The 24,132-nt window shown below is 40.0% G+C and overlaps 1 protein-coding gene across 7 annotated transcripts in view; it reads right to left on the bottom strand.

The window, feature by feature from the left end:
* SLC7A6 (solute carrier family 7 member 6) overlaps nt 1–24,132 on the bottom strand; it is a 56,471-nt gene that overhangs the window by 30,429 nt on the left and 1,910 nt on the right. The window contains exons 1-5 of one of the 7 annotated variants that reach the window (XM_073307549.2): nt 24,095–24,114; nt 14,685–14,766; nt 12,939–13,508; nt 5,704–5,829; nt 3,332–3,476 (exon numbers count right to left, since the gene is read on the bottom strand). In XM_073307549.2, coding sequence (XP_073163650.1) covers nt 3,332–3,476; nt 5,704–5,829; nt 12,939–13,470 — 803 coding nt within the window. In that variant the 5' untranslated portion in view covers nt 13,471–13,508; nt 14,685–14,766; nt 24,095–24,114. Of the gene's footprint in view, nt 1–3,331; nt 3,477–5,703; nt 5,830–12,938; nt 13,509–14,684; nt 14,767–15,699; nt 15,848–24,094; nt 24,115–24,132 lie in introns of those variants that run through there. The other 6 variants (XM_073307550.2, XM_073307548.2, XM_073307547.2 and 3 more) reach the window with 6 other exon arrangements.

Below are 24,132 nucleotides of genomic sequence, written 5' to 3'. Positions count from 1 at the left end.
TGAATGAGATATTTCTTCATGTAGGAGTACTCTGCTAATCCAACTTTGCCAAATGTGTTTTGATGTTCATCTCCCCTCTGGTGGGTAGAAGACTTTGCTCCACCCAGGATGGGAGAATCTGTCTCTGGAGTAGGGTTGATCATGTTCTTCCAAGTTATCATAAAGATGCTATCAGAAATGTTGATGGTCATGACCTAAACAGGTCTGTTACCAATGTAAGGAGCAGTGCTCTGAGACATCAGTGAATTATTATGTTTCAGCTGATGGATGCTTTGCTCTCTTTCTAGTACCCATTCTCTGAACTAAACCAGAGAATGGTACAAACACCCCAAAACCAACAACCTTAATTCTCTGCATTCACCAGTTGTGGGAGCAAAGAACATATAATGGGAAGTAGATCTCTTCCAATGAATGAGACAGGGCAAGATGCAGAAGGAGTACCCAGAATTAGTGGATAGGTATATCAACTCTGGATCCCTGAGGCATGCTTGCACTTGAAATCAGAATTCCCAATAGGCTTAAATAAGAAATAGATTTTTTTATGTGTGACACCACTTGTTTTCCATTATGGCAATCATTTATTACAAGTCTTCTGAGATGAGACCTTTTACCTAATGCTCTTTATCATCTGTCCAAGCTTATAACTGACTTCCTTAGTGTCACGCATTTCTGGAATCCAAGATACTCCAGAAACTGTATCACTGTTTGTTTCAGCTTCCTCTCTCTACAGAGCCCCAATCAGAAAAACAGTCTGGAAAGAAAAGCAAATTTCCTTTTCCCTAAAGCCTATATTGCTATCCTGGAGAGACCCTGAGAACACATGTAAGATCAAACGGTAATGACTGAAGTTGGGAAAAGAAAAAAGGCTGCCATCCATCTGCAAAACATAAGACCTAAAATGGGACTGTCCTCAAAGAGGTTGGTCTTATTTGTCTCTCCATCCCCACATGGAGCCCTTCTGGGTGTCTCAAGGGAGGTACTGATCTGGGGGGGGCTCAATAATGGGCTCCCATAAGCTCGACCCCTCTGTTGCATGGGATCCACATGGGGCAGATGGACCTGTTTCCCCTGGAGGTCTCAGCATAGGATATGAAGAGGGGTCCCTGGGGGGATGTTAAAGAGGTGGCAGCAGAGGGTGAGAGTTGGAAACAAACACCCCTTACTGCATTCTGGCATTGGTAGGGTCCATGTTGTGTCAAGTACCCTCCACCTGACCTGAGAGGTAGGAGGGATTCAGCTTTGCAGTCAGAGGTATGGCTGCCGGTGTGACCTATATGGGGTTTTAGGCATGATCTTCCATCTGGCATGCTGTCTTTCTGGCTTTGCTGCCCCTCATGCAGCTAGGGAAAGAGGCTGCTTGCCACTGGAGCCTGTTCTTTTCCATTTCTACGTGCCTCCTTTCCTGCCAGGGGAGGGAGCTGAGGCAATCCAGTCTGGCCTTGGCTGTATTTTGCCCAGCAGAGTTAGCCTCTCTAATCCAATCTGGCTCCTTTCCTGCCCAGGGAAAGGTAACAGAGGTGACTTGTCCTTCACATCTTAGCCCACGCAATTGCATTCTGCCCATAGAACAGGACCAAGCTCCAAAGTGAGACAGGCCTTTCATTTAGCCTTTTCCTCAGCTTAGCTCTGCTGCTAAAGCCTGCAGGGGCACCAGCCACTGCAAACACCTCAGCAGAGGAAGCAGAGCTGAGGGGACTTTCCTCAAAAAAATCAAATGCAGTTCTAGGACATGGCTGGGAATTAGACAGACACAGAGTGACAGAGAAAGTCAAACAATTCAAAATAAAGAATTTTCATCAGAAAAGCTCTACAGCCAGGAGGTCTGGTTGAACCTGCCAAGCACCATGGAGGCAGGGTAAAAAAAAAAAAAAATGGAGAAACTTTAGGAGGAAGGGCATTCTCCTGTTGCCAATGACCGAGAGGTCTGGTTCTGCCCCCAAACTGGAAGCAGCCTGAAGTACTCATTGTAATGGATCTGTGGACCTTAGCATGAAGAAGAAATGCAGACACGTCACCTCATGAAACAAAAAAGCTGGAACAGCTCTTCAAGGGCATTAATCTTCAAGAAAAAAAAGCCCAGGGACCTTTTCAGATGTAATTGTGGACTAGAACTTTCACAGCACAAGTATGAGACAGGATGATTATGGAAAAATTCTACCATACTCAAAGACATTTCATGAGACCAAACACCTCCTTATTCTTTTGAGCATTAGTATAATATGGGCAACTAAAATTTGAAGCTTGCTTTATGAGTGAGAGTCACTGCCAGGAATAAAGCCTGCTGCATTAGAAATTTGAGCTTATGAACAACATATGGATGTAAAGGAGGTTTCATCGTCTTAATTAAACGTTCCTAGCAGAAAACTTGTTTTTAAATGATATCCAATAGAAAAAAGTTACTTAACTGTTAACTCAGCAGATTATATTATCTTTAAGAGGAAGGTGGAAAGATATTGCAACAGCACTCAAAAGGGAGTTTTTAAAATCAATTTTCTCTGCCAACAGATGCAGAAAGACAAGATGACTAACGTAAGCACAGAGCGTTAAATCTCTTATGGGTAGGTGTACAACACTCACTAGCAAAGTGGTTTAAAAGAGACATTGTCAACCTGAAATTTAGTCAGTTAAAAAAAAAAAAAAGAGTTGCTAATTGTCATTTTGCAACAAAAATTTTTAAAGGAAAACGTGTCTCTCCTTTGCGGTGTGAATGCTCAAACAGAGCAAACTGACTAATAATGTATAAAGCAAGCCGGCTGGGGAAAAAAGGAACTCCCTCCCCCCCGTCTTTTAGCTATAGCAATCTTAGCTGTTACTTGTAATAAGTAAAAACAAGTCAGACAGATGTGAATTTTACATTAACCATTTCTGTTTAATGACGGAGCTACACAATTAACTGACTTGTCAGTCGCACATTTTCAGCATTCACCTGTGTGTTGGGATTATGTTTTGAGACTTTGAAACTGTCTAGGCAATTGCACAGATAAAAACAATGGTGTGCACCATTTACACTGCAATATTATAGTTTATTTGTAAAGAACTATCCATGATACGTAACTGCAAAGTAACGATTGCTAATCAACTAGTATGCTGTAGTCATCAAGACTTCCTTATTTTTAAAGTGTTTCAGCCATTAATAAACCTTATGCTTAATAATCCCCTGTTGGTGATCCATTATAAAGTTGAGTTGTGTGTCCACACAGAGTAGTTTTACAATAATCAAATTCCTTGTCAGCTCAGAACACATTTCAGTGAAAAACAGTCACTACATTAGTGACTTAATAACAGTCCAAGTTTAATTAAATAACATCCTTAAAAAAACTGGATCCTTTACCTTTCTGCATTTTTGATTTCTTCTGTTACAAAATTAAGGGTGTCCCAGCCTGAGTAAGAGAACAGGGCGGAATACAGTGCAAGAGAAATGTCTCCTAGGTCCCAAGAAGATCCCTCAAAGGAGTTCTGAAAGTGTCCTGAATGTCCTGGGGGGGGGGGGGGGGGGGGGGGAGGGGGAGAAATACATATGCATTATGGTATGACATAGTAAGTAAAAATGTTTTTTAGTTTGATATGCAAAAGTAGCAAAACAAGCCAAGAACTAGGAATTTTCACATTCCTTCAAGATCACTTATTGACCCATCCTTCCATTCTGCCTGTTACAGCCTTGAGAATAAGCAGGGCACTTAATTTTATTAAAAAAAAAATCTATTCTATGGAGAACTCAGAAAGCATTATTATTATGCAGCTAAATACCTGACCTGTTCATAGTTACAGCAGAGACAGATCTGAGGGACAGTGAAGTACAGGCTTGTAACCCAAAATACAGTTCAATCATACTTGTAACAGCCTTGGCAGTATCCTTTTGGCTCAAGCCATTGTATACAAATGAAATGGTACAATTCTATGGGTTATACCATCTCTGAAATTCTGAACCACTTCGCCTGTGAGAGTCAAAACTAACCCTTTTATTTATTTATTTAGGGGTGGGCAGGGATGACTGTCTCAAAAATACACGCAAATTCATAAAATCAGTCATTTATCCAAATGGATAAATACCTGTATTTCATTTTGTTAAAGTTCTGATTGATTTGATGAGTTATAGTTACTATCATAGGTTCAGACTACTGTCCATTACATTGTAAACATTTAAATGCATACAAAAAGATGTGACGAGTCCATGAATTTGTGCATATTAAGAGGTAGACCAATTTAGTTTAAGTATCGAAAGGGCCAAATTGATAGTAATTAAGGGAACATAAAATGTTGTTAAATAATGGTAGGGACAAAATCTTCCAAAGTACACTTAAGTCTTGTGTGCTATCAATACTACTGCGACTAATATCATTTACGTCACTCTTCAACTTGGAGTGAGTTTTTTCCAACATGTGCTGACATTGTCAGCACTGTGGCAATACAATAGCAATATAAACATTTTATAATATTGACTACAGGAAGGTGAGTTACTATCTTGTACATTCCAATGCCCAAAAATATAGCTACAGTTCTAAACACCTTGTACTTTTTACAGCAATATGTTGCTATTTGTAGGGTGGGAAAAGCAGTTTATAAGGCATTGCCAAGGTTGACCAGCCCAAATATTTGAGTCCTTTAAATGTGTCACTGCATTGCTCTCCTCCTCAGTATCTTGGATGACACTGAGGAAGATGGAGCAACAGTCAAGTTAGGAGCAGGGAAGAAGGCAGGCAGCATCCAGGATGTTAGTGGTAAATATATTAAGGTCAGTGGAGCAGCCAATGGTGCAGAGGTATTTTGTATTGAAGTGACACACTGTGCAGTAGTGCTCATATAGGCACGTTTTGTTCAATACCGGCCCAAGAATAAGGAAAGAACGTGGGGTACAGTCCCTCAACAATGACTTCACTCTAAACACAAAGCATAATTTGGGCAAAGGACACATTTTTCATAATTTAAAATTGGGTTGTGTACTTTTTTGAGCCAACACGGAAAGCTTCCAAAACACACAGGAGTAAAACTCAAAAAAAAAAAAAAGTTTGATGGAAAACAACTTTAAAATATTATGACTAATAAAAAGAACCAGCAATAAACTATTTAATGCTGAACAACAAAGAAAAGAAATCAGGAACTAATACTGGGCTGATACTCCTTCTATAGATGCAGAACACCCACCTTCAGAGGCACACATCTAAGTGTATAGCTCCTTTTAAATGGCTTTGAGTCCATTCAACTTCACAGATAGATATCAGTGAAGATATACTCTGAAGAGAAGTATTGCAATTGTACAGTTTTGTGTAATTGCACATCTTATCCAAAATCCAGATTACAAAAAGTTTAGATTGAGGTTCAGTGAACCTCACAATATTACTAGACACTGGAGACATCATATTTCTCTCTTCAAACTGTATTTTGCAAGTTCTGCATGTTGCTGCTTGCTATTTCATTCCACTAACCATTCCAAACCAGAGGGTGTAAAATTGCTTAGGTGTGTTAGGCCAATTCAAGTATGATCTTCATTCACAACACTGGCCAAGTTGTTAATATCTGGATGGATATGCTGGACCTTATTGCTTAATAGAGAGATCTGGTATTACATAAATATAAATTTAACATTACAGATTAATTTAAAAATACTGTTTTGCAGCTTCTATGGATGTTCCTAATGAAAACCAAACTGATTATTCCCCAGCCTTATTGCTGCACACCAACCTCTAATTAGTTTTAAAAGCTTACCCTGGCATAGTCTAACAATTCCTGTTACGATGATGACAATAAGGGCAAGGACTTTAGCATACGTGAATACATCCTGCACCCTTGTTCCCCATTTAACATAGGCACAATTTATAAATGTTAGAAGACCTAGGAGACAAAAAACGAAGATGAAAAGGAAGTTATACATGAGCTTTGTTAAGCACAGATTTTAATTACTGTCCATGTCAGTTATAAATGCTAAATTTAAACTATGCTAAAATAAGCTTAAGAGCCTGGGAAAATTAAACTAAGCAATGTTTACTGGTACTCACAACATATTGTCTTACTATTATGCATTGCTTAATTTATGACAAAAAACAAGAGTGGGAAACGTCAGTTTTCTAAAGACATTTTAGATTCTTTTTGCCGAGGACAGGAAGAAAGACCCTCCACCACATGTCAGACCTGCTGGGCCTGTTCCCATTTTCCTGGTTTTACCCCTCATTTTTGTGGCCCCATTCTGCAACTATTATTCAAGCCAAAGGCAGCAGAGAATGTCCTTTCATTTTATATTTTAAAATAATGTTCTGGTTCACCTCCAAACTTTAGACCAATGTAAAAAATTGTAAGTTAAATTATTTGGCCCTTTTCTTGGTAACTTGAAGATTAGTTTAACATCCCAGATAATTTCATAGGTTTTATAGTCTTTAAAATATGAAATTTGGAAAGCCAAAAATGGACATTGATGATTCTCTTGATATCAATTGCACATTTTAAGACAGTTGGAAAAGACAAGGTTAGAACAGATCTGACCAATTAGCAATGTAAGCTCCACGGATAAGGCAACATTTGACTGATGGGAGATTTTTTAAATTAAAACTGGTGTTAGTGTGATGAAAATGGAAATAAGGAGACACCTTGGGGAACACAAATTCACATTCGTGTATAACAGTACTTTAAGATTGGTTCTTCAAAGAGTTGAACCCCTCTGGCTATATACAATGTATTCTTTTACTTAAATTATGTAGAGGTTACCATTGTATTTTCCTTCAGTATTAGCTATTCACAGACTGCTCAATTCTAAATGATACGTTACAACATAAAGACACACAATATTTGTACCATATTAAGTAATGTTGTGTAACCTGAGGATATTTCCCAAATACCTCAATAACAGCCCTATTTGACAACTTTAAAATTATTTGAAAACATTCAGTTCTGTCTCTTTGGGAACACACTCCCGCTGCCCCTCCCCCTCTAATCTCAAGTATTCCAGCTAATTGTGGCTGTCTAAGCAGCAGTTCTGCAGAAAAGGACCTGGAGATTACAGTGAACAAGAAGCTAGATACGAGTCAGCAGTGTGTCATTGTTGCCAGGAAGACCAACAACATCTTGGGCTGTATTAGTAGGAGCACTGCCAGCAGATTGAGGGAAGTGATTATTTCCCCCCCCCCCACCTCAGCACTGGTGAGGCCACACCTGGAGTATTGCGTCCAGTTTTGGTCCCCCCACTATAGAAAGGATGTGGACAAACTGGAGAGAGTCCAGCGGAGGTCAACAAAAATGACTAGGGGGCTGGGGCACATGATTTATGAGGAGAGGCTGAAGGAACTGGAGTTATTTAGTCTACAGAAGAGAAGACTGAGGGGGGATTTGATAGTAGACTTCAACTACCTGAAGGGGGGTTGCAAAGAGGATGGAGCTCGGCTGCTCCCAGTGGTGGCAGACGACCGAGCAAGGAGTAATGGTCTCAAGTTGCAGTGGAGGAGGTCTAGGTTGGATATTAGGAAACACTATTTCACTAGGAGGGTGGTGAAGCACTGGAATGGGTTACCTAGAGAGGTGGTAGAATCTCCATCCTTAGAGGTTTTTAAGGCCCGGCTTGACAAAGCCCTAGCTGGGATGATTTAGTGGGTGTCGGTCCTGCTTTGAGCAGGGGATTGGACTAGATGACCTCCTGAGGTCTCTTCCAACCTTAATATTCTATGACTTTAGATTTGCCCATGTAACCAAATTTATCAGATCATCTCTTCTCTGATTGCTGTTGCTACACACTACACTCAGTTTGCGTTATTGCTCTATTGTATTCATTTTTTCCCTCAAATATTTTAAAATATTAAACAGCCCCTCCCAAAGTACCATCTGAATATTCAGGGATTATATAGCTGTATCTTTATTGTTTTTCTATAATTCAGAGTAATTTTTGCACTATCCAGATTATAATTAATCTATTTCAATCCTGCATTTTTGGCACTTACCCAGATGCAGATATTGGCACTACAAACAATATATAGTTAGTGAAATTAAATTGTATTTTACTAAGCTTTCTTACTGAAAAAACATGGTATTATAAGGGTTGTGACGGGGCAAGGCCAGATGGCTATAGAAAAGTAGTGGGAGATAGATATATTAGCTTCAAGGTAAACAAATCCCTAGAACCAGGATAAGTTAAATGGCAGCTGCTCCAGGTCAATTAAGACACCTGGGGCCAATTAAGAACTTTCCAGAAGGCAGGGAGAACACTAGGTTGATTGGGACACCTGAAACCAATCAGGGGCTGGCTGAAACTAGTTAAAAGCCTCCCAGTTAGTCTGGTGGGTGTGAATGTCAGGAGCTGTGGGAGGAAGTTGTGTTGTTAGAGAGACTGAGCAGTACACACCATATCAGGCACAAGTAAGGAGGTGCTGAGGTAAGGGTGAAGTGGAGCTTGAGGAAGTGGGGTCTGCTGTGGGGAAGTAGCCCAGGGAATTGTATGTGTCGAGTTTCTAAAAGGTCAGCTACCATAGCTGATGCTATTAGGGTCCCTGGGCTGGAGCCTGGAGTAGAGGGTGGGCCCGGGCTCCCCACTTTGCCCCCCTGATTAATCACTGAGACTGGGAGACAACAGAGACTGTGCAAGGGAGGATAGCTTCTCCTTACCTCCCTTGCTGGCTTATGATGAAAATGGCTCAGTAGACTGTGACCCTTGTCTCTAGAGAGAGAAGGGTTATGTGGAGGGTCACAGTGAGCCTCTGAGGCTAGCAAAATCTGCCAGGAAATGCGGGACCCATGGAGACAAGGAAAGAGTTTTGTCACAGGGTATCAAACAATGTAGTCACATTGACTGAAAGTGATTATATACAATTATAAAGCTTGGTTAAAGAGCCATAACCCAACAAGCTAAAAAAGGGGGGCAGCACACGGAGATAGGAATGTACTTAGTCCAGTTACCCCATGGAAGAATAATAATTCAAAATTAATAAAAAACCAAGGGTAATGATCCCATACAAGTGAGAGACTGGTGAACTTGAAAAGTTGGCAACTGAAAAGGATGAACCACATTTCCTTCAACTTGTCAAGACTGGGAAAAACAGAGGTATCAAATTTTGAAAATCATGACTGTAGGAGCTCCTGAGAAACACTCAAGGGAAAAAAACTGGTATCAGATCTGCCTTCCAACATAACCAAATAGTAGTTTTTGTTACTCTATAATAAACCATACTTATGTGAACAGGATTTTTTATTCTAGCCAACAGTTTTTAGGTAATTTTCCATGTGCAAATGATTTTTTATGAAAAATTTTCCTATTACAAAGATGTTAGAACATTTGGTCTGTTTTCATGACAATTTGATTGTGAAGTGCTGTCCTATCTCTGGAGTTTAAAAAAAAAAATCTAATTAAGAATCTGAACAAACCAAACTCTTTCATTGTTAGACTATGCTTTTTTCTGGTTACTAAGGGTATGTCTACACTTACCATGGATCGACGCTGTGGCGATCGATCCTCCGACGGTCGATTTAGCGGGTCTAGTGAAGACCCGCTAAATTAACAACAGATCGCTCACTCAGACTCTGGTACTCCACCAGAACGAGAAGCATAAGGTAAGTCTCCCGTCGACCCAACGCAGTGTGGACACTGCAATAAGTCGACCTAAGCTACATCGACTCCAGCTATGTTATTCACGTAGCTGGAATTGCGTAACTTAAGTTGACTTAACCCCGCAGTGTAGACCTGCCCTAAGATTGCTTCTATCAATTTTGTTGCAGCTGTGGTCAATTTGCTAGCTTATATTGATCACATTGTAAAGTGTGCCTGTGCACTTTGAGATAATATCCCACGATAGTAAAGATTTCAGAAGTGAGTGGTAAAGTGTCACAACATTTGGAATTTTCAGGAAACAGATCTTGCAGTATATCAGCTAGTAAACAACTTGTATTTGTTACTGTATATATTGGGAAACAAAAATCCCCATTTTTGCACAGAAATTATCCAACACTTTTCAGGCACACTGCTCATGTTGGTTTTCCTTAACAAGTTAGTACCCTTCACAGATTTTATTTGATTCTCAATGTTAGGTTGCAAGCTGCTGCCAAGTAGCAAGGGAGGACTTCTGTAGTGACTGAGCTACAAATAAAAGTAGTGCAGTGGAGCGAGGTCTAGCAAGGAAGTCGCGTGGTTGAGGGCAGGATTTTAAAGCACACAACTTATTTCTAAAACAAAGCTTTTCAGCAAATGTTTGTCCCTGCTACCATAACCACAAAGGAGACTAATTTAGGACATTACTTTTCCTTCTCCAAGATAGGCACATCTTAGGATCTAATGCTAGGTTAATCAAGCATGAAAACCCTGGCCTCTTCAGCCAGAAAGAATCTGTCTGCTTTTCTCTCATTTCGGTCTTTAACATAAGAACAGTTATACTAGATCAGACTAATGATCCACCTAGTCCAGTATCCAGTCTTCCAACAATAACCAGTGCCAGATACTTCAGAGTGAATGAACAGAACACAGCAATTTACCAAGTGATCCATCTCCTGTCATCCAGTACCAGCTTCTTGCAGTGAGAGGTTTAGGAACACCCAGTGCATGGGGCTGCGTTCAGGACCTAATAGTCATTAGCTAATAGTCATTGATGGATCTATCCTATATCAACTTATCTAATTCTTTTTGAACCAAGTTATATTTTTGGCCTTCACATCATCCTCAGGCAACAAGTTCCACAGGAGAATGTAGGTTGTGTGATCTACTTTCTTTTGGTTGGTTGGTTTCTTGTGTTTGTTTTAAATCCGTTACCTATTTTCATTGGTAACCCTTGGCTTGTGTGTTATGTGAATGAGTAAATTCCTTCCTTATTCACTTTCTCCACATCATTCATGATTTTATAGACCTATCATATCTCACCCCTTAGTTATCTCTTTTCTAAGCTGATCAGTTCCAGTCTTTTTAATCTCTCTTCCTATGTAAGCTCTTCTTTACCACTTAGAATTTTTGTTGCCCTTTTCCAATTGTAATATCTTTTTGAGATGGGGAGATCAGAACTGCACAGTATTCAAGGTGGGGTCTTACCATGGATTTATATAGTGGCATTGTGATATTTTCTTTATCTATCCCTCTCCTAACGGTTCCCAACATTGTTAGTTATTTTGTCTGCTGCTGCACCAGAGCAGATGTCTTTAGAGAACAAGGACGCCAAGATCTTTCTTGAGTGAAAACTGCTAATTTAGACCCCATCATTTTGTATGTATAGTTGGGATTTATTTTTTCCAATGTGCATTACGTTGCATTTACCAACACTGAATTTCATCTGCCATTGTGTTGCCCGGTCACTCAGTTTGGTAAGATCTTTGTAGTCAATTTGGACTCAACTATCTTGAGTAATTTTGTATCATCTGGAAATTTTTCCACCTCACTGTTATCACCCCCTTTCCCAGATTTATGAATGTGCTGTACAGCCTAAGTCCTTGGTGGACCTTGCTATTACCTCTCTCCATTATGAAAATAGACTGTTTCCTATCTTTTAACCTGTTACTGATCCATGAGATCAGTTTCCTTATTGTACAAAAGGGGATTTTCAACTATCAGAGCCTTATAAAAAGCATATAATTTACAATTGTAGGCACAAAAGGTATTTTCTCTTCGGTATGATAGAGAAGGAAAGATTAGTGAAACTTTACTCACTCACCCACGGTGGATAAAAATATATATTTTTTAAATCAAAAAGTTGGATTTTTAAATTTGAAGTCACTGGCTAAGTACTAAACCAGCTTTTGATAGCTATAGCCTCTTCTGCAGGCGCTCAAAGAATATTTTCTTCTTTAAACCAGTTCAGTTGAACAACTAGAGTTCAATCAAAGTTGAAAAACTGTTTGGAAGTTGAAAAAGCTTGTTTTTCTCTTCCAAATCTGTCAATAAAAACAATGAGGATGAGATCTACTAGTTCTAAAATCTTGAAGGACCTGGTGACCAGAAACAAAATCAGTCCAATTCATTAAGTATAGCTAATACTTTGTTTTATTAAATAGTTTTAAATAAGAAACATGCTGTGATTTTTTTTCCTTGTGTATCCACCACACTTCAGGTAGTTTTAATTTAACAATAATTTGAAAATGCTGGTTTTGTGCATTAATTTAATTTCAATGTCTTCTAAATGCAGCTAGACACAAATCACAAATAATTGATCACTCTCTGTAATAAATAAATGTCATTCATCTAAAAAGTGTAAAAATTAAGAATCGGAATAAATGTATTTTAAGATATAGAATTGCTTAAGTGTGTATACATATAACATTCTCTGAGTTAGCAAAAAGTACCAAAATTAGTATACATTTAGTATTAATAAACTATATTTAGTTGCAAACCACCATGTTTTAATGGTTATACCAATCAACAAGAATCACATTTTTTCTTTAGGAAAAGAACTGAAAAGTACAAATGCAAAACAAGATTGATTAAAATAATGGATTTTTAAAGTTTCCTGCTTGCAGATTTAAATAATTATAGAAATCACCTTGATTTAAAAATCAATCCACCCAGCACCCCCCTCAAACAAACAAAGTTACTTGAGTCCCAAAAGATAGGCCTCTGTCAATAAAGCTATTCCCTGAAAGTGACATTTAAAAGTGAACAGTTTGTGTTTGAAAGTACACAAGGTTTCTAATAAGAAATTGAGTTTTCTGGAAGTCATGGAGAGAGGAAGAGACACAAAGTTACATAAACCTGGCCTCTCTGTTTAAAGATGCCACTGCTAAATTCTGCCAGCCATAATTAAAAATTCCCCCAAGAAGAATCAGGACTTGAACTAAGTTTTAGTTAAGAGTGAAAGATTTTGCCTTTAAGATGTCAAAATATCCTAGTCATGCACATCCAATCTATGCTGATTACCTGGAAACCATTTCCTTTCCTTACTTTAACTCAACCCATTCTAGATTCAGAATGCTACAGTTCTGGAATCTAAACAGGATTATATGTAATAGATGTTCAGTCAAAATAATAATCACATTAGTTTTCATATAATACTTACATATACAAGCAGCTGCGATGAGACGACAGGCAACATAAGGAGGCTCACAAGAAGGGAAGGCAGGCTGCACAATGTAGTTAGCAAAGGTTATTGCAATAATTGCCTGACTAGTTGGCTCAACAATTAATAATGAGGTCCATAAGCGAATAAAAGCAATAAAGCCCCCAAAAGCCTCCAAGATATATGCATAGCTGGCTCCTGACTTGGTAATAGTGGTTCCCAGTTCAGCATAGCAGAGAGCTCCAAACACTGAAAAAATCCCCCCAGTTGCCCAGATTATTAGCGACAATCCATAGGAGGCACTGTAGATGAGAACTCCTTTAGGCGAGACAAAGATACCTGAACCAATCATGTTGCCTACAATGAGGCTGATTCCATTAAGCAAAGAGATTTCTTTCTTCAGCTGCATTGTTTCTTTGTTTCTTTCATACATTTCACAGCTGTCACTTGAATCTGGCTTGCCTGCTTCCTTGATGGGAGAGTATCCAGCCAGTGAGTTGTGAGCCACTGCACCATTTGCCCTTTCTTCCATTGTGGAATTGTTGTGTATTCTCTAACACCAATCCCAATCTAAAACAAAATTACAGACAGCTAAAAATTAACATAACATTTTGTCTAACCCTTCACATCAATTCTTCTTTCTGCTTGGAGCGTAGGACTGACTTGTGTAACCTCAGATATCCCTCTTTTGCTACCGTGTGCTATATGATTTTGAATGAGGGTAAATCTTTGGATGGTAAAACATGACATTTGAACAAGTAACAGTCTCAAAATATCCTAGAAGAAAAAAGTGAAAAGAAAAATAAATGGTGCTGATTTGCAAGGGGTGGGGGGGTGGGGAGTTGTGGGGAAGCACAGAACAGAGGAAATTCAAAGGTCATTGACACCCGTCAGTCGAACTGGAAAGATCAAAAGGGGTAATGGAGGTGTATAAAGAGAAAGCACAGTACAAGAAAGAACAGAAGGTGGAAGTAGTGAAGACAAGTTTATTACAATATAAAACACATTTCAATTAAAGTTTTATTCTTTCCTCTTCCATAACTAATTGTTTTTAAAAGCGCCCAAGAATACAAAAGTGGAAAAAAAGGTGTGGATAAAGCTTCTGAATGGTTCATATTTGATTTTCCTTGACTTCAGAGCTGAACATCTTACACCTCAAGTCTCTAGAGGATCTTCCCCTCCCTCCTTAAAAAGGATCACTGCTGGCCTTAACACTTAAACATAAGATTATACTAATATCAATTCTGAAATACAGACAAGTTTAGAGATGAAACAATCTGATTAAATAAAAATTGATCTTTAATTTGCATTGACACTAGCTTTCATTCAAAATCTAACTTCTGATTGGATTATCAGAAGTTTCATAAGAACGAGCCTACTCCTTTCCTAAAAATGTGCTATCATTTTCATATGCCCTTGCCAAGCACTAAATCCTGAGTGCACATTTCAGTGGCCTACTGCAGAGCAGAAACATGCAAGTCTGGGTGAGATTTGGCAAAGCAGTTGCTCTAGCAGAGAAATCAACTATTTTATCTTGCATTATATTTTCTTTATCACAGAAGCTTAATTAGGGGTATTTCATTCCAAAAGTAAACTTTTTTTCTTGAAATTGATCCTGGCACTAACTTAGTGAAGAGGGAAAAGGCACAAACAAAGTATTTATGGTCTGATTTTCAGTAGGTCCAACATATAATTATGCACACAATTCAGTATTTGTGCCTGAAAGTAATTAATAGATGCATCTACCTGGGCATACAAGTATAAACACATTTGTCCATGCATTTATGGTCATTTTCACTCACTCTTTGTTCACGCAGTTAGATTCTTCCTTTTGAAAAAAATCAAATCCTTACTTTGTAGATTATAATGTTGACAATATAACAATGTAAGTTAATTAAAACATTGACCTAATATACTTAGAACATGTTCTTACTCTTTCAAGCCATTTTAAATATTTTAAACCAAGGGAAATAAATATGTAATCTACATGGAAATGGCATGTAAAAGCCATTTACTGGAATGGAATATAGCCTGTTCACATTATGTCCAGTATAAGCCTTCTATCTCTTTTCATAAAAGAGAAAATGCAGTAAGTATCCAAAAATAGTATTATTTACATAAATTAAAATATTGACTGCATTTGAAAGACTATAATATTACAAATAGGTCTGCTGAATTATTACAAATCCTCCCTTAAGGCTTTTTTAAAGATTTAAAAGATTTGTTTAAAATGTTAAACTTTTATTCTGTCAGAGCAAACAGTAATGGCATAATACAGTCAAACTCAGCCATATTTGGAAAAGTCATCCCACACAAACTTCTGTATTACAGAATATACCTGTGGTAGAGCTCCGCCCTTCTCCTTGTGGGTCCCGCGCTTCTAGGCGGTTTATGCTAGCCTCAGAGACTCACTGTGACGCTCCACATAGCCCCTCTCTCTAGGGCTGGGGTTACAGTCTACTGAGCCCTTATCATAAGCCAGCAAGGAGGTTGGTGAGAGAACTCCCACAGTCTCTGTCCCTATGGGCTTATTCCCAAACAGTTTAGCCTCCTGTCCTGACGGGGGCCTGTCTTCCCGTCCCAGGAGGTGTTTCTGTAGTGGCAGGTTGGGGGGAACCTGGGCCTGCTCTCTACCCCGGGTTCTGGCCCAGGGACCCTAATAATAACAGCTGTTGGCAGCTGACCTTTCACTGCCAGACTTGCTACATTTCCCTGGGCCACTTCCCCACAGCTCTCCCGCTTCTCTCTTCTTCACCCTTACCTTAGGGCTCCCTTACCGATGGCTTGAGGGCGTCTTCATTAACTAGCCCTTCAGCCGCACTGCCTCTTCCCTGGCTCTCCTCTGCCTGATGAGAGTGAGCCCTTTTATAGTATCAGAGGGCCTTAGAGTCAGGTGGTCACTTTAGCTTAATGGCCTCACCTGACTCTTTGCAGGTTAATTGGAGTCAGGTGTTCTCATTAGCCTGGAGCAGCCCCTGCTCTGGTCAGTCAGGGAACAGAAAACTGTTAATCCAGTGGCCAGTATATCTGCCTTCTGCTATTCTGCTGTACCCAGCTGGCCTGGGTCTATCACAATACCATCACAAGTAAAAGAAAAGAGTTTCCAAAAAAAAAAAAAAAAAAAAATTTAAAAACTGGATTTATTCTCCCCAAATGTTAAGGGTTCTGAAAGGTTCAGGATTTCCCTCCTTCCCCATAGTTATCTGGCATTTATTTTCAGAGGAAAAAAGCCCAACCAGAAAATAGGTCATGGAAAATTTGTTCCAATATAGCCATACACTCACAGTATGTTGAAACATAGCCTCTTCCCCCACTGAAATCTAGGAAGTGGAGGCAAAGCCAGGTCTGACTGTTTATTTCATTTTAGCACAGACAGAGAGTCTAAGGCCCATAATCATACCAGCTCTTCTACATTCCTATCAGTGCTGTAAAAACTATTTGGCGAGACGACGTTGACAGTCAAGGATGTTATTTGCTAGTGAAGATATAGATAAAAGCTTTCCTGATTAAGAGAGCCTACCGAGTCTTGAGGAGCTAATTCTACTGTAATTATAAAGCACTATGGAAATGGATTTGTTTAGTCTATAACTTTGTGGATGCTAGTTTAATAAGCAGTCCTATATTTAGAAAACTTTTCCATCCTCTGTTATCCCACCATTTCTCCAGTGGGCTGGGCTCGTTGACTAGCTGATGCCAAGCTTTAAGTGTCTGAGGGAATTCACAAACACATAGTAAGAACTTCCATCACTACAATAATTAACATCAGTACAGCCTCTTGACAGACCCAGCATATGCCTATCCCAACCTTCTCTCCCCTCCCAACCTCCAAAAAAAATCAAAGGAAGAACTCAAGTTGCTTTCTCTATCCCTTCTTCAAAATTAGAACTGCCCTCTGCCTTGTTGTTCTACTCTGGCTGATTTCTTGTTGGTGTTGTACCAGAAATGGGCTTTGAAAAAGGACTCATGATATTTAAAATTTAGTCTATTGGAATGCTTTTAAAGACAGATATGACTATAAATAGTTATAATTTTGCTAAGAGATTAGACTGGCTAATCACAAATAGTAAATACTGCAATATTTTTGTTTTAAACATAAAAAATAGCTAACAATCAACCCTCAATCCTAGTTTGCATCATCAAATTGTTATGACAACACCTGGTTTATCATTAGAGATCAGTTTCAAAGCTGATATTTTTTTTCTTGCTTCTACTTTGAATCAAACTGGACACCTGCTGGAACTATGTTTAAGATAGCAGCCCCTTCTGGGTAGATACACTAACCTCTAATTCAGAGGCTCTCAACCAGAGGTATGCATACTCCTGGTGACACGCAGAAGTCTTCCAGGGAAGACATCAACTCCTCTAGATATTTGCCTAGTTTTACAACAGGCTACATAAAGTCAGTACAAACTAAAATTTCATATAGATAATGACTTGTTTATACTGGTCTATATACTATAGACTGAAATGTAAATGAAAATTTATATTCCAATTTACTTATTTTGTAATTATGTGGAAATATGAGAAAGTAAAGAATTTTTCAGTAATAGGGAGCTGTGACACTTTTGTATTTTTATAAACACATAGTTTTTAAGTGAGGTGAAACTTGGGGTACACAAAACAAATCAGACTCCTGAAAGGGGTACAATAGTCTGCAGAGGTTGAAAGGCACTGCTCTAACTCAGTGAGGATACTGAAACCATTGCTAGGACATCTAAATGCTATTTTGAAAATACTGGGTATTTATTCTTAGTTTTGTATAGTCAAGCTATAAAATAGTACAATATTTTAAAGCACCCACTTACACCATGAAACAAGATGTGCTGCAAGAACTCCTCTTAAACACAATTTCAGGAAATATTTGCAGTGTTTACGGTATTCTTACACTGGCCAATATAACTGCTTCTATTGAAACAGCTTTCAAAACATGGCCTGTTTCATTGTGTAGACAGGGTCTTAGTGACTCAACAAACATTGTTATGAACTTATTCACACACAAACCCTAATCCTGCAGAAAGATGGTGGATTTAGACTTTCGGTACCAACTCAGATCAAAAGCCACTCAAGTTTACATTCAAATGCTAATCCCAGAGACATATTTAAATACTGTAACTGGAAACCCCTGGTCCAGCCACGATTCAAATCCCTTCACTTGCCCTTGCCACCACCCCAAACTTAAGTTCCTTGACTACAAGGTCCTACATAACTTAGCTTCTATCTATCTGTTTTCATCTGTTACCATACTCTGCTTTGCTCCACACAACTGCTACGCTGTCCTCTCACACTAGTCTACATTTTCCCATATAGCCCTTTCTGTGGAGAATCTCACACTGAGTCTGCTCCCCACCTTCAAGCCCCTTCTGAAGTCACAACTGTAAGTGTTTACGAAATGGTAAATCTTGCACAAAATGTGGTATTAATACACGTACATAACAGTTCACTCAGTTAGTTAGATGCAAGCTATCCTCTAGTCTTATATTGTCAGTTATGACTGGTGGATCTTTAGTACAGGGACTGCTTGTTTGTCTATATAAATATCTAGAATGCTACTTGTGCTATGTAAACAATACAGATAAAGTGTCTCTACAAGCAGTACACCTAATCTTAACTGGCACCAAAACTTATCAGTCTCCATCTAACCAAAGAAGAGTGTAGAATGCAGAAAAATATTAGTGAACAAAACTGAAGCGGTGTCAAAGTTAGAAAAAACACATACTGAGAACAGAAAATATTTACTAAAACCCAGGTTTCTGCCAGAGACCATTATTAGGCACAGAAAATAGAAGGCTGGGAGAGAAGGAGACAAAGGTGCAGTGCAGTGTTTTCTAGTACATGACAATTCCAGGTTCATACTCCCCAGCATGCCCATTTAGCTCAATGCCATATACCAGCATGTCACTGGCACAATGTTGTTTTATTGCTGAATTATTACTCTCAAATGATTTTTTAATACCTTTTAAAATCACTTTAGGTATCCTAAAGGTCAGAAAGCAGGATACCTCAGTGGGAACCCCAGACACAGAATTTTATTTCCTATAGAATTTTAAGAGGCTGGATGTAAGGAAATATTTAAAAGTAAGGAATAAGATCTTTCCCCAGTGGAAGTCTATTTGTATGGCTCCTGCTCTATAGCTAAATCCATGGTAGTTTACAACACTACCAAAAGACCCATGAACTTCAATTAACTACAGTTCAAAGAAAGGTTAGGGGATGTTAACATTAAGTCCCTTGAGGTCAGGATCCCTAACTCTTCCAGACCTGGGATGGGAGCCACTTCCTCTTCTCTCTCTCTCTGGAGGTGGATTGGGTTACAGCACCTGACCCGTCACTGTCAGATCCCTCCACAGCTGATGCCTCCCTCCCTGCCCAGAGCTATGCAATTAGCGCTGTTAAAAAAATTAACATATTTTGTTTTCAGTTAATCACAGGCATTGACAGTGATTGATTGACAACCCTAGTTGACACTATAGTAAAGAACGGAATTATCAGAGACCGATGAACACAATACGGTGGGGAAGAGTCAACATGGCTTCTGCAAAGGGAAATCATGCTTCACTAATCTATTAGAACTTTTTGAGGGGGGTCAACAAACACCTGGATAAGGGTGATTCAGTGAATATAATGTATTTGGACTTTCAGAAAGCTTTGACAAGGTCCCTCACCAAAGGCTCTTAAGCAGCCATGGGATAAGAGGGAAGGTCCTCTCATGGATCAGTAACTGGTGAAAACATAGGAAACAAAAGGCAGGAATAAATGGTCAGTCTTCCTAATGGAGAGAAGTAAAGTGCGGGGTTCCCCAAAGATCAGTAATGGGACCTGTGCTGTTCAGTGTATACATACTTGGTCTGGAAAAGCGGTTAAAACAGTGAGGTGGCAAAGTTTGCAGACTGTATAAAATCACTCAAGATTGCAGTCTGCTTCAGATTGAACTAAGAGTTACAAAGGGATCTCACCAAACTGAGTGACCAGGCAACAAAATGGCAGATGAAATTCAATAATGATAAATGCAAAGTTATGCACATTGGAAAAAAATCTTAATTACTCATACAGAAGAGAAAGATGTTGGAGTCATCATGGACAGTTCTCTGAAAACATCTGCCCAATTTGCAATGGCAGTCAAAAAAGCTAACAGAATATTAGGAACCATTAGGAAAGGGATAGATAATAAGACAGAGTATCATAATGCCACTATATAAATCCATGGTATGCTCACATCTTGAATACTGCATGCAGATCTGGTCACCCTATCTCAAAAAAGATATATTGGAAAAGGTACAGAAAAGGGCAACAAAAATGATTAGTGTTATGGAACAGCTTCCATATGAGGAGAGATTAATAAAGCTGGGACTTTTCATCTTGGAAAAGAGACAACTAATAGGAAAAATGATAGAGGTCTATAAAATCATGAATGGTGGGGAGAAAGTGTTTTTTACCCATTCACATAACACACAAAAACCAGGGGTCATCCAATGAAATTAATGTGCAGCAGGTTTAAAACAAAGATAAGGAAGCAATTCTACAGGTTGACTGTGCGTTGTGTGAAGAACTCATTGCCAGGGGATCCTGCAAAGGCCAAAAATATAACTGGGTTCAAAAAACATTAAATAAATTGATGGAGGATAGGTCCATCAATGGCTATTAGCCAGTCTCTGGGTGTCCCTAAACCTGACTGCCAGAAGCTGGGACTGGGCATCAGGGAATGGATAACTTGATAAATTGCTCTGTTCTGTTCCCTCCCTCAGAGGCATCTGGCACCGGCCACTGTCAGAAGAAAGGATACTGAGCTACATGGACCATTGATCTGATCCAGTATGACCATTCTTATGTTCTTAAGAATGACATCTTTCTGTACAATCTAGTCTTTGCATTTTTTTTTCCCCACATAAAATTGGAAGACGCTGCAGGTTCACTATATAAGAAAATGGAAGGAAGAGGAGCAGTTCTCAAACTGTGGTTCAGGACCCCCAAAGTGGGTCATGACCCCATTTTAATGGAATTGCCAGAGCTGGCGTTAGACTTGCTCAGGCCCAGGGCTGAAGCCAAAGCCTGAGCCCCACTGCCCAGGACTGAAGCCGGTGGTGGGCTCAGGCTTTGGCTTCAGCCCTGGGGGGTGTGGCTCAGGTTACAGGACCCCCACCATCATCTAGGGCTGAAGCCCTCAGGCTTTGGCTTCGGCTCCACCCACCTTGCCTAGGATGGTGGAACTCGGGCTTCGGTCCCACCCCTCAGGGTCATGTCGTAATTTTTGTTGTCAGAAGCGTGTTGAAGTGCAAAGAATTTTGAGAACTGCTGGATTAGAATGTTAAAAACATTAGGGGAGGAAGGTTTTTAGTTGGATCCTGGGGTGACGGATTCTTCTTAAAAGTGAGGGGGACCATGAGGCTCGACCCACTCTGTGGTCCCTGCCCCTACTCTTTCCACTGAGGCTCCACACACCACCACCACCCCCGGCCAAGCCAGAATCCAGAGCCCAACTGGGGAGCTTGGATCCCTCCACCTCCCCACAGCTGCCCGCATGGCTCTTACCCTGAGCCGGCTCTGGCTTCCAGGCTGGCCAGGGCCTCGGGGGCAGAACAGCCGCAGCCAGGCCGTGGCAAGAGCTGCCTGGGCAGCTGTGGGGAGCCACAGACCCTCCACCTGCCTTGGGCAGGGGGCCTTTAGGGTGGGGACACAGGCTGGGGAATGCTCTTGCCCCATCCCCCCAGTCAGGTGGAAGGTCCATGGCTCCACAGCTGCCTGGGCTCTCCGGGACACTCTTACCCCAGCTGAGCTCCAGTTTCTGGCCTGGCCAGGCGGTGGGCCCTCAGAAGGAAGAGGAGGGGCAGGCCCATCCACTTTTTAGCACCCCTGGCTGGATCACATTTACTACTGGAGGAATTCTGTGCCAAAGTATTAAAAATTTCTGAGCACAAATTCTGCAAAATTCTGCATATTATTTGTCAAAATAACACAATATAATCACACCAGTTTCAATTATTTTGGTAATTTATTTCAAAATACCTGTCAGCGAGTACATCTGTAATAACAGACAATAGAAGTTTTTTGACAAATAGATTCTAACTAGACATAGATACAGAACTCTGAATAATAATTAATTTAAACTACAATACAGAACCATATTTCCCTTACCATTCAGAAGCAGTGCAAAGGCTTGAGGGAGCTGGGGTAACAGAGGAGCTGAGGGAGAGGGAAGTAATTGCTGGGAGGGAGAGCCTGGGTGTGAATTTGGAGAGTTGTTGAGTGTGGATTGGAGAAGTTTGGAACAGGTTTTGGGGGTGGGGGGGGAATAGCGTCTCCATGTGTCCTTGCACCACCACTCAGTGAGCCTTCTCCCCTCCATCCCCAGGTGGCCCTGCACCCCCCTGTCCCTATGTGGCCCTGTGCCTCCATTCCCATTCAGCTCCTACCCCAGTCTGTCTTCCCCCAGTAGACCTTATGAACCCCAGTCTGTTAACCCCCACAGCAGTCTCATGTGCCCCACACTGTCTGTGCCCCCCATATCTTATGTCTCCTGACCTGGCCCCACCGGCAGGACACTACTATGAAGGTAGCCTCTTTTCTTCCCTATCAGCAGCTGGGACTGGCCCAGGAGCAGCCGCTCTGTTCTAGCAGCACAGTGGCCCCTGGTGGGTAAAAGGCATAACTGCAGCAACTTTCCAGTAGAAGTTACTTTTTGCAGGGGGCCAAAAAATTCTGCTCAGCACAGGAATTCTGTGCATGCACAGTAGCACAAAATTCCCCCAGGAGTAACATGTTGCAAGACTGGTTTACAAGTTTGCCACATCTTTACACCATTTTAGAAACCTGTCAAAACTAGTTAACGACAGCAGTCTTACCAAAATCCAACAGAATCATATGAATGTTGAGTTTTTAAACCAAGTCTCTCTAAAGTGACAAGCCAAAAAAGAGTTATGAAAATGTCCTATATGGGAGTACTTTTCTGAACCCATTTATATTCCACTTCTCATTTGATTTGCCTCAAATTTACCAGAAAAAAAAAATCCTGACATAAGAGCATACAAATAAAATTTCTGGGAGATTGGTTTAATTACTGTGGAATTGGGGATTGAGGTGTGTAAAGCATCTTTAAAAAGACCAATTTTTGGAGGAATGCTAGTCTTCTATTCTAAAATAATGCAAGGGTAAAAAGGTTTGAGGCAATACTAAAGTCCATTAAAAGCAGAATTTTTTAAAACTATCTTTGATATGAAATTCATTTCACGTTATTATTTAAAGGGTGTGTTACCAAACTGGATATTTTTTAAAAGTTAGCTAATAAAAATCCAATTGTCCCTTCTATTAAGGTTCTGATAACAGCATTCATCACACCTGTATATGCATGCAGTCAAACAGAACAACCCACATGGCTAAAAGGAAGACTAATTTTAACTTCAATAAGCATAAGAAAGCCAGAATGGTAGTTTCAGAACTAAAATGGCAGGGAATCTACACACATTAGACTTATTACTGGTTGTGACACACCAGAAAGTTATAATGCCTAGTAACTACATTACAGGAAGAACCGTATCTACGGACGTTCACTGTGATTTGAGTCCTTTCTGTACCACAGCAACAGGGATACATCTATGAGCTTCACCTCAATTCTGTGAAAAGATCTTGGTCACATCTCTCCTTACTAACAATCAGAAGTTGCAAGAGATTTCAGATGTTCTGAAGGGAAGCCAACTGAGGCTACGTTTACTCTGCACACCTTACAATGGCGCAGCTGTGCTGCTACAGCTATGCTTTTGTAAGGTGCGCAGCGTAGCTACTCTTTGTCACCGGGAGAGAGATTGCCCAACAAAATAAACCCCGCCCAATGAGGGGCGGTCGATTCGTCAGCAAGAGAGCGTTGACACCGGCATTTTTTGTCGTTAAAACTTCGGTTGTTCAGAGGTGTGTGTTTTTTTTCACACCACTGAGCGACAAAAGTCGCAACAAAAGTGCAGTATAGAGAAGGCCTAAGTGCTGTAACACCCTGAGTACAGTAGAGGGTTCCCTAAATTGACCAACTCTGTGTTCCGCATTTTAAGGAGACCTAAAGTTCTTCTATTTCAGTTTAAAAAATAAATCAGACTCAAAGATACTTCAGAGTCTGGTAAGCTCCTTACAGCAGGGGATGGGTCTTACTCATTTGTGTAAATGTAAATACTTACAGTGATATAACATGAAGTTTTCATTCCTACTACAGATC

The sequence above is a fragment of the Lepidochelys kempii genome, chromosome 12, assembly GCF_965140285.1.
Source record: "Lepidochelys kempii isolate rLepKem1 chromosome 12, rLepKem1.hap1, whole genome shotgun sequence".
NCBI lineage: Eukaryota > Metazoa > Chordata > Testudines > Cheloniidae > Lepidochelys > Lepidochelys kempii.
Note: the sequence above shows the minus strand (reverse complement) of the source record. Positions and strands in the feature narration are given on the sequence as shown.